The following is an 11,065-nucleotide window of genomic DNA, read 5'->3' as shown; positions in this document are numbered from 1 at the left end:
ACTTCCTTCTCGGCAAAAAAACGGGGGCGAGGATACCCGTGCAGTTCAGGGGCAATACGAGCCGTGCATTTGGTTCGCATTTAATTTTCTTATTCCGAGAGTTGCTCAGACTCAGAAACATAAAGAACAGGGGGAATTAGAGCCTTTGGATTTAGGAAAACAGAGAGCTTATCTCTTGTAGAAGCTGTGGAAAACAAGTCGGAGGTGCTTGCCAGGAGGACTCAGCCCCATGGCTGCAGCTCCGGACCGTCGTGGCTGCAGGTCGGGGTAGCAGCAGCATTTTGGGCAGCAGGGCAGCCCCACGACTCAGCTCCCAGACGTGTTCTCCGGGTGCAGCCGGGAAGTTGTGGAGCCCTTTGGGCTGGGATTTTTTACTTCTTTTTTTTTTTTTTTTGCTTTCATCCCAGTATGACGCCACTGCAGGTTGTCCGGGCTGGGTAAGAGCCGGTGCAGCCCATGGCAGTTGCGGAGCGGGTCAGAGGATAGCTGGCATCCTTCCAGCAAGGGTGGAGAGCTGGGGAAGCGGGGTAGGGAGTTGGGTGATTTTCCTCTTCTGGCATATGACTGTCTGCAAACACGTTAGTGAGAAGCGTCAGGAAGAGAGGAGAAATCTAGCCAAAGGACTCGGTGCGGCCAGGAATCGGGGAGTAAGCGTGCCGGGAAGGGAGGAGCCAGGTCTGGCAGAGATAAAAGCAGGCAGCCTTGCTCCTCTGAGCTGGGCTCAGCCAAAGGGGCTTCCTGAGGCTGCCCTGGGAGGTGTGAGGGGCTGTGAGGCTTGGGGGTCCCTGCTGCCTGCTCATAACCTGGTTCACTTACCGTCTGTCATCGTTCCAGGTGAAGCTGATACTCCCAAGCATCTCTCTGCAATGGCCTCGGGGAACGACGGTGACCCACCGAGGGCCCACGGACGCCGGGGAAGCAACAGGCGCAGGCTGTCACAAGAGCTCAACTCAGGTAAAAAGATTGCTGTAATAGTCAGGGAAGGAAGCATTTTCAACCCTTTTTTTTTTTTTCCCCTCCCTTTCCTGTGTTTCTTTGAAAAGATGGGGTTTTTTCATACCTTCAGGGCCCTTTGCAAGTCTGGGATAACAAATCAGCTCCGTAAAGCTACGCTGAGTTGACCTGGGAGAGCACATGCTCAATGCTTTTGGGAGATGCTTGGCGTTGGATTAGCACGGTGGGCAGCCAAGGGGGCTGGAAAGGCACAGAGAAAATAGGGTGCAGGGAGCTGCTGGACTGGGGTACACTGTGCAGGCAGGCAAAGCGGGGTGCCAGAGGGCACAGGGCTTGGGGCATGGCGCACATCACCCCGGCTGGCTGCGAGGTGTACGGCCGGTACCCAGTGTCATCTACTTTCTCTTCCCTAACCACAAGACAGCGAAAGGTGCTTGACGTTTAAAATACAGAGAAAAACCCACCTTGCGGAGCAGCGCCTGGCCTCAGGCGGTTGGTTTCAGTCTTGTTGCATCGGCTGCTGGATGCAATCGGGTCTCCGGCGTGCCTTGGCAGAGCAGCGATGAAAAGTTACGGCTCATCGATGTTCAGGAGCAGTTCAGTCCGTTTCTCGTGTGTGCCGAGCCCAGCAGACTGTGTAATTGAGTTTCACAGTAATGGGTGAAACTGGGAACGGGGCCGAAAGGAACCTGGGAAAAAACCTCAGCTCCCGTTTCATCCCAAAACGATAAAATGCCGCTGCACAGAAAGCTGTTGAACACAGGTGACTTCTTAACCTGCGTTGCAGGTGGGCTTGTAAATAAGGCTGAGTCACTGGAGCTCTGTCAATAACGGCGATTAGAAGCTGTACCTGACTGTTTATGTATTTGAGCTCAGATCCATCTCAGAGCTGTTTTATTGGCCTGGTAATGTTATTTGTACTCTGGCATTGCCTGGACTCCTCTCCATCTCAGAGTACCATTTGTGCTAGATCCTGCATGAATACACTGGAAGAAAAAAAATACCTTGTCCTTCCCTTACCAAAGCCTAGAAGGTACGAAAACAAATAAATTAGAGCAGTTGTTTACGTACGCTGATTTCCTGTTGAGGCCAAGGAGATGCTGATGTGAAAAGCGGTGAGAGGATCGGGCCCGGAGCTCTAACCACACTGTTTTACAGTCACGCTTCCTCTACGCTTGCAAACGCTTACTGGCAGCACTGGTACCCCTCTGCTTCCCGGAGCTCAGGGGGCTCCGTCTGGAATTTGGAGGTGGGATGTCTGCATGCCTCTTAGGCGGGAGTCGCGTGGACTCCAGTGGAAGCAGAAATGTGCAGCTTCCACCAACGCGTGCGAAGGGATTACAGGGCGAAAGAAGGCTTTTGTCAACAGGTCTGGAGCCTGGCTTTCATTTAGGGCTCACTTGCTCTGTTTGTTTATCGTTGGATGTGGTAGGGAGTGAAAAGATTTAGCTGCTGCTCAAGGATTTGCTTGAGCATCGTTCTACGCCCTGGTTCTACCAGCCGTTGCTTAGGGCACGGACAAGATCCTGCTGTTTCTGTCTGGGTTGGGTGGCAATTTGCACTTGTGGTGTTTTTAGGGCATTGTAGATGAAGGCAGGAGCTTCGTATTCCTGGCAGTGTGTGATCAAGAGGAGGAGCAACTTAGCTCACGAATAGTCATGCAAAGGGGAGAAAACATTGCAGAAGGAGGGGTGGGAGACCCAGCACCAACGGTGCTGAGCTGAGCTGAGGAAGCAGGGCCCATACTTCAGAAAAGTAACCTCATCCTCCTTCAGTTCTCGTCTGTAAGATGGGGCTGGCAGTGCCTGCCTGCTCAGACGTGCTGCCGGGGTACACACACAGCTACGGGAATGGTTTGGATAATCCCATCGAGACGCTTGCGGGTAACCGTGCCAAATGCAGCTCTGTCCCCTACGCTGCCGAGGGGCTGGTCTACGTGCTGAAAATACTGCTTGTGTGGTCACGCTTAGCTCCTGTGTGGACCGCGTTAGCTGGAATCCCAGAGCGCTTTGTTGAGAAAGGTGATGTACCGCTACATCCACTTACTACTGCTCGGGAAATGGGGAGAGATTTGATGCAAGTCTCTGCAAGGATGTCCAAGACGGCAGGGTTGGCATGGGAAGCCCAGCCACCCTGACTCACAGTTTGCACTGTCAGATTGGCAACTGTTCTCTTCCTTGGATTACCTGGGGCTTTCTCACCTGTCTGTGTGTGTTTAATACTCACGGAACATACCTAGAGAGCGGTGAGATTTGGTCTTTGGTTGTTTGTCGTAGCTCTGGACTTGACGTTGCACATGAAGCGAGTCATGAACTGAGAAATCGTTGCTTAGGGGCGTTAGTCGTGCATCTGTGAGCATCTCTGTGTCCTCATCGCCAAGACCACCTGCAAAATCAGTAGGAAAAATGTGAGCTGCCTGTTTAAGTCGGGGTTCTCATACATTCTGTAAAGCAACCAAAACCATTTAAACATACTTTACTCTTGTCTGGTGCCCATGAAGTTCCTATCTCCAGCAAAGACACAGAGTATTGGACTTCCCGTTGAACTGCATCTCCCATCAATATATGGTTTTTAAAAGAAAAAAAAAGAAAGTCATCCTGTTGGCTGTGCTGGGAAGTAACTCTGCTATGGAATTGCCTCGTGACTCCTTTGTTCTGGACTGCAAAGGATGCCCCAAAAAGTCTTTTATGAAAACCGTAATGGGGCAGAGGGAGATACATTGCCAGAGCCGAGATGCCCACCCATCTTGGGCATCCCGCTGAGCACTGGGCCCAGCCTCCCTTTGCCGTTCAGTAAATCAGCAAATATGGGACTGGTCTCAGCTTGGGCAGCAAAGTACCCGAACAAAACCTTGCTGCAGCCCCCAGCCCCTGCTGCAGGCCTGCGACTCCGGGTGTGTCGGTGGGACACCGCTGAGCAGAAGAATTAAAGCAGGTTTCTTGAGTCTAGTTCAGAATCTGGACCGGAGAATCGCCCTTATTGACAGGTGAATCTGTCTTAAAACCAAGGGCATTTGCCGTTAGCTCTGCAGGGAGGCTGTTTGAGAATGTTGCTTCTCTTTTGGGTGGGAAGATAGGTGTTCTGAAGAGCAGAATACAGAGAGGGGCTTTGTGCTGTGGGGATGCCTCTGGGACGGCAGTTTTCCATTTCCCTGTGCAGAAGCTCTGCTCGCAGGTGCAAGCCGTGCAGGATGGTACCCTGCACTGCGGTGTCAGGGTGCCCAGCCTTTGGTCCTGATGGCATCGCTAGGGACAGGCGATGGCTTTCACAAGGGGCTGCCTTGCCCGGTGGAAGCTAACCCAAATCCGTTCACGCAGATACTGCTCATCCCGCGCTTGGATTGCAACAGCCATGGGGTGGAGTTGAGCTTCGCCTCCAGGCAGAAATCTCCAGAGACCGATCCTGGTTCCCCAGAGCTGTCTTCTCCCTTCGGAGCCTGTTCCCGTTTCCAGGCTGGATATCTCCCTCTGTGCCAACAGATGCACCTCTCAGTGTAGTTACTGCCTGTCTCCTGAGCTCGAAAGGGATGCTGCCAGGTTGCATCTGTCATTATTACAGTCTGTAGCAGGGCTGTTCAGTTATAACAAGGTCTGATGGATAACTTTGGTGAGACTTGCCAGTTTTTACTGTAGCGCAGCTGCTCTCCGGGAGATGGGAACAGTGAGAAATAAAGGATCTTGCACAGAAATGCAGATGTTGCATATTTGAGACTGGCTGGGGTCTGGTCAATGTTGTCTGTGGTGCGGATGCAGGCAAGAGGCTGTTGGGGTAGGGCTGGTCTAGATGCTGGGAGTGCGCCGGGGACCGGGGAGGACAGGGTCGCTGGTCCATGAGGCAGAAGCGGAGCAGGTCCTCTCTTGCAGCGTGGGGGTTCAGAGCAGCTCGTCAGCCCCCAAACACGGCCCCGATGATCCCACAGGGAGACCAAAGATCCTAGAGGAGCTCCAAGCCGCTCTCCCCCTCTCCGCGGCTGGTATCGGGAGTCCACAAGGCAAATCTTGGTCCAGATCCCCTTCCTTTGAGTGGGAGAGACCCAGAGATGGTCCCAGTGGTGCCGTGGGTTAGCACCTGGGGGAAAAAGATGCGTGTTCTCCTGTCCTTGTGTTACTAAAAATAGCGCCTGGGGTAATTAAAACCAGGGATTATTTTTTTTTTGGGTACACTTATTTCCTCTTTTGTTCTGGCGGTGTGTTTACCCTGCCTCTCACTGAAACTGTGAGTCAGTTGGTTTCGTTTTCTGGCTCTCGGCGGAGCGGTCACTGGCTCCGCTGGCTCCTCCATAGGGTGGGATTTGTTTACCGCCAAATAAACCCATTCCTGCAAAACAAAAAACAATCCCCTGAAAACACAGCAACCAGGGCTTGCCATTTCCCTTCACCTTTATTTACCCAACCCAAACTCGGTGTAACCTGAGTCTCTGCACAACGGGTCCTCTCCCTTCCCCGCACCCCATCCAGGGCTGAGCCCGTCTCCCCGGGGCCACACGCGGGCCATGTAGATGTGACCAGCCGGAAAAAAACTCTGTGACGAATGGTGCGGTGTGTTTTGGAGACTTGGATAGAGGGTTTTATGGGACAGCTGTGTCCACCAAGCCAGGTCCTCACATCCCAGCCCTTGGACGTTGCTCGGGCAGGAGCATCTCTGCATTGGAAATGCAATTTCCAGTGGCCAGAGAACTGCGTGGCCAGTCTGGCGGGTGGATATACTGGGATAGTGGGACAGGGTTTTGGCTGCAGTGAGCTGCACTGCTGCGGGACAGCGTTGCTGGTGCAGATGTGCTGCTGGGCGTCACCAGCGCGCCTTGCCGGACGATCACCTAACGCCGTGGGTCTGCAGGGTCCTCCACGTTCTCCCAAGTAGCTCATTTACCTGGGCTTTGCACCTCGTTTAGTGGCTGTGAATCTCCACCCTGAGTGGGGATAGTCTGTCAAAGGAGCAGGGCTCTGATCCATCCATACGATTTCTGTCCCCTACAAATTTTGCATCTTAGAAAAGAAACTGGGAAGAACTTTGTTAGTGGGACCTTAGCGGGGTGACTTAGTGACTTTGGGCTGTTTGGGAACCAGTGCTCTACACCAGATTGCTTCTCAAGGCAGCCGAAACCGAGCTCTAATCAAAGACATCCCGTGACAGACCGGGTACTTTCCCCAGGAGCAATGTAAGGCGTGTGATAAGGTATCGGTCACCATGGTACCTACGGGACTGAAACGCCTCGCTGGGGCTCCCTGCTCTGGCGGGGGCAGATCCTGGCCATGTCCAGACCCTTGCTCTTCCCCGAGCAGCGTGGGCACGGGGCACACGCGCGCGTGTCTCGAGCTGGAGCCGTTTGCAGCCCAGCACACGCTTGTCGACGCCGGTTGTTTCCGACTCCCTTCCTGCTTGCGCAGAGCCGGGTCGGTTTTCGCGCGCCGTCAGGGCCGGGTGACGTTACTGCACGGGCACGTTCCCCCGCTGAACCGTGAATACCTGGCGTGCCAAGCCCTGCTTGTTTATGAGAGCAGAGGGAGGATGCTGTGGCACCCAAAACCAACCTCAGCTCACCCCCACGACAGCCCTGGCTCACCCCTCCCGGCTCGCTGTGCAATGGGCTTATTGCTTCCACGGGTGTTTGTTAGCGAAGCAGGGGATTTGGGTGTCCGTGGCAATGGGTGTGCTGGAGCAGGAGCAGGAATTCAGTTCAAACTTAGCACCTGGCTGTTTATTGGCTTTCAAGCACGCAACGGGGAGTCATCTCTCTGGGCTACAGTTTACGAGTTATTCAAAAGCTCCTCTCCTTTCTGTTCCTGCCAGCAGCCCATGCAGAAGTTGCAAACCCTGCCCTGGCATTGCCGCTGCCGGACTGCTGGGTGTATGTGAGACCGATGGTGTGTGATTGAATCGGCAAGGGATTATACTAAAAATGACCCATTTAACTTTTGCTCGCCACGTCATTGCTGATGCCACACAAGGGCATGATCGTTGGCGACACTGAAAAAACAAGATCGTTTGCTGGGGGTTGATGGGCAGCACTAGACTGAGCTTTGCCTCCAGTTTGGGTTTTGGATCTGAGATTCCTGAACTTGTTTGTGCTGAGCAACGCCCTTATCGAGAGGTAAGAGAGAGCTGCCAAGCGCAGGCACTCGAACATCTGGTTTGTGTTGTGACAGTCCTGTAGCTGTTTCTTGCCAAAAATGGATTCAAAAGGTGAGCCTGTGCCCCTAAGAACAAAGACTGGCTTCAAAATTAGTTTTCTGAGAACTAATTTACGTTGGATTCTTTTTGTATTACTGCAAGAAGCCAATGTTAATACAAAAAGCACAAATTTAGGCTGAAAATGGGAACGGTCTCCTTCCAACTTGGGAAAGGGGAGCGATGAGCTTCTCCCTTAACTTTCCTTCCTCTTGTCTCTCTCAGAAGACCGGGTGGTGGAGGAGACGGAGGAGGTGTTTCGGAGCTATGCCTTCTACCGCTACCAACAGGAGAGAGAGGAGAGAGGGGAGGAAGTGCCCGCGGACCCGGAGATCATGGACATCCAGCAGGAGCTGGGCAGGTAAAACTCCGATACCAACCGTATGCACATCCCTCAACCCCATCCCGAGCCAGGCTCCGTTATGGACCCCCCCTGATTCCTCTTTACCGGTCTTGCTGACCTGTCCGCATCGCCGTCTTCCCTCTGGGCAGCACCACGAGTCAGGTGGGAAGGCGCCTGGCCATCATCGGTGACGACATTAACGAGCGGTACGACGCGGAGTTTCGCTACATGCTGAAATCCTTGCAGCCCAACAAGGACAACGCCTATGAGTACTTCACCAGGATAGCCTCCAGGTAAGGCCACCGGCTCCCTCGGGGTGGGCTGGACACCTTCTCCTGGAGAAAGCCGAGGAAGGAGAGGTCAGATGGGGTGCAATGCAGTCGGTTAAAGCCTTGCCCCTACCCCGGAGCAGCTCCCTCCCCTGCTCTGCCCCAGCACACAGACCCTGTCCATAGTCTTCACCCACCGTCCCTGGGTTGAGCTCCCAACAAGCTCACCCTGACGGTTCCTGTGTTTTCTGCCTGTCTGCTCTTCCTCCTGCGCACGGTTTGGACAGTCTTCACCCCACAATCATCTCACAGTCCTTGCACAAGCTGACCGGGGTCAGAAAGTTTGGGGGACGTGCCTGGGAAGCGTTGCCCATACATCAGTAGCCAAGTGAATGTCCCAGCTCCCCTTCAGGGGTACGACCAGCCCTGGACCAAGGCAGACCTGCTGCTGGTCCCACTCCTGCTTGTTTGGTAGCTGGGAAGCCCTGGTGAGTCAGGCTTTCAGAGGCACAAAGCAAACGCAGCTGCAGGCTGTGGGGATGGGCAGATACTCGCTGCCCTTGGCATGGTCCACGTGGAACAGGATCGGACTAACTCAGGATGGGGGATGCTCCGCAGGCTTGCAGAGCCTGCAGCCGTCTCCTGCAGGTGATGCACACCCAGCTCACCCGCTCGGAGCACCGCAGCAGGGTGAAGAGCGAAGGCAAACAGCTGGACAACTTACTGCCCCGATTGCCTGAGGTACAGGCTTGAATTGAGGTGGCCGTCAAGGGGTTCAGTCCTCACCCTTCTCTGTCGGTAGGGAAACCAAGACACTATGCACGTTACATGGTTTGCCCAGGGTCATGCCAAAGACCTCTGGCAGAGCCCGGAGAGAAGCCGGGGTCTCTGGGTTCCCAGGTCCCAGGCTCCCATTACTCCTCCGAGCGTGGCTGCCTCTGGCACAGCCCCATCCCTGTGCACCCCCCGCTCGGTGTTTGTTGTCTAACTGCCTCTCTTCTGTCCTTTTCCTGCTCCCCTGTCCTTGGGAAGCCATGCTGCGCTGTTTTCACCGCTTTGCCAGCCTGAGGCGGTTAACGCACCGCAAACAGGTAAATTAACCTCTGTCCCTCTCTTTGTGCTACCTGTTTCTCTGTTGTTCCCTCCCAGGCTCTAACTTCCCTCTCCCTCTGCCACCTGCGCGGCGGCAGCTCCACGCCAAGGCTCGGCAGCGAAGACGGTTCCCTTCGGCTGTGCCGACAGGGACCACCAGAACACGGCACCAGATTAAAACACAGGGCCTGAGTCTATTATTTTTTTTTTTCTTCTTCCTTACCTTGATGGAAATTCAAAAACTGGTCTAGATAAATCAGGGCCAACTTGCCCAAAGGGATGCAATTTGTGCCCACAGCGAGCCAAACCTGGCTCAGGAGCAGCAGGCATCAAGTAGGCGCATTCTGGAGCTCCCCCAGCCCTTGGGAGCATCAGTCTAAGGAAAGATCAGGTTTTGGTCTTGGAGGGGTTTGCCTGTGCAGGAAAAGGGAAAATCCTGTTCTAACATGCTTTGTTCTTAGATATAATTGAACTTCCTTACCTCCAGGTATGACCGCCCAAGCAAGGGATGCTTTGGGACAGGTGGGTGGTAGTTCCTGCTCCTGGCTGCCTGTGGAGCAGCTACTGAGCTTGCTGCAGCCTACAGCCTGACGGCTTAAACCCCCGCCAGTGCCAGCTTACCTTGTTTAATACCCTTGCCCACGAAAACACAGGCAGCTGATGTGTCCTGCGTTCGGGTGGAGACCTGAGGGAAAGGCCGGACGGGCAGGAAGGCGGCAGGTCAACGACAGCCATCGCAAAGCTTCCCCTCCGGCAATTCAGAGCCTGTAGCTGTGTAGACAGGACTTGGAAACTGCTTTTCCCTAAGAAACCCACCTGGCTGAGGCAAACAGCAGTGGTGACCGAGACCGTGTTTGTCCTGCTCTGAAAGCACATCCTGGTTCTGGGTGGCCGTGTGTCACTTAGCCACAAAACGACCACGTTGTCTGTGCGGCTGGGATGCACCTCGAGGTCCAGCAGAGCATCCCCAGCCCTGCTCTGCCACCGGCACTGCTCGAGAGCCCGTGGTGGGGTGCGGAGAGTAGGGAGGTCTGAGCCAGCCGTGGCAGGGATTTCATCAGACCATCGGCTTTTGTTTCAGCTTGTTCGAGAGCGGCATTAACTGGGGCCGGGTGATTGCGCTGCTGGGTTTCGGCTACCGCATGGCCATCCACGTCTACCAGCATGGCATTCCGGGTTTCCTCCGCTGGATCGCCCGCTACGTCACGGAGTTCATACTCCGGAACCGCATCGCCCAGTGGATCGCCCAGCAGGGAGGATGGGTGAGCCAGCGGGAGCAGGGGGCTGTCCCGGCGCGGGGGGATTCGGGGGCGAGGAGAGACAGCTGTGCTCCGGCCGGCAAAAGGTGCAGCCTGGGGACCGTGGCACTGCTGAGGTTGGTGGGCTCACCCGGGCGCAGGCAGAGCAGCAGCCTGGCCCGGGCAGATCTAACGTGCTCTGGTTTATTCTCTGTTTCTTGTTAGGTGGCTGCACTCGAGCTGGACAATGTTTACATGAAGTACATGCTGGTGGTGGTGGCCCTGGTCCTGGTGGGCCATTTAGTGGTACGACGCTCAGGCCCGGACTGACGTGGGGGCAGAGGCTGGGGGGGTCCGGGCAAGCTCGCTCTCAAATCTCTGCTCTGCATTGACGTCTCCCGAGAGAGGGGGGATTCAAGGAATCTCCGAGAGAGAGAGAGAGCAGCTTGGACCTGTGACCCTCCCACCACAGCACCCAGGGTCTCTGCCATCTATGCAGACACCACCAGGAGCTATGGAGAGAAGCGGGGGGGGGCCAAGGGTCAAATCTGGTTGTCTGTTTTATGCCTCGCTTAGCTGCTGAGGACAGAGCATCGCTGTGACACTCCTAGCATGCAGCAGCGAGGCAGAACAGGCTCCTCTGGAGTCAAGAGTCTGGAGGAAAAAAATGTGTTGTGATAACGCCAGTGTGTGTGTGCGTGTGTGTGTGTGCGCGCACGTGGGTCTCGTCTGCTCCTTGGGGCAGGGGCAGAGCTCCCCATTTGCTAATGGCTGGAGCCCAGACCATGCCTGCATTTGAAGAGGGATTGCGGACTTGGTTGCTGCAGTTGTTGTCTGTAAGTCACTGGAGGGGCACGCCAGCATTAGCCCGTGTGGGGCTTGCTTTTACCTTCCCTCTGTTCCTGAGCCCAAGGACTTGAGCCTTCTCTTTCCTTTTAACAAGCATCCCTACCCTTTTTAAAGAAAGGCGCTGACCACCCGTCCTGTGACGAGCAAGGGTA

The 11,065-nt window shown here is 54.9% G+C and overlaps 1 protein-coding gene across 1 annotated transcript; it reads left to right on the top strand.

Moving 5' to 3' along the window:
- Positions 1-834: 834 nt before the first annotated feature.
- On the top strand, positions 835-10,394 carry BAK1 (BCL2-antagonist/killer 1; the record flags this gene model as incomplete). The annotated part of the gene is made up of 5 exons (XM_009698257.1): positions 835-954; positions 7,348-7,483; positions 7,615-7,758; positions 9,908-10,088; positions 10,290-10,394. Coding segments are annotated over 5 exons (686 nt in total), but the record flags the coding sequence as incomplete, so codon positions are not given.
- Positions 10,395-11,065: the final 671 nt, after the last annotated feature.

This window comes from Cariama cristata, unplaced genomic scaffold, assembly GCF_000690535.1.
Source record: "Cariama cristata isolate BGI_N322 unplaced genomic scaffold, ASM69053v1 scaffold16954, whole genome shotgun sequence".
Classification (NCBI taxonomy): domain Eukaryota; kingdom Metazoa; phylum Chordata; class Aves; order Cariamiformes; family Cariamidae; genus Cariama; species Cariama cristata.
The sequence above is the reverse complement of the archived record's forward strand: the minus strand, read 5'-3'. Positions and strand labels throughout refer to the sequence as shown.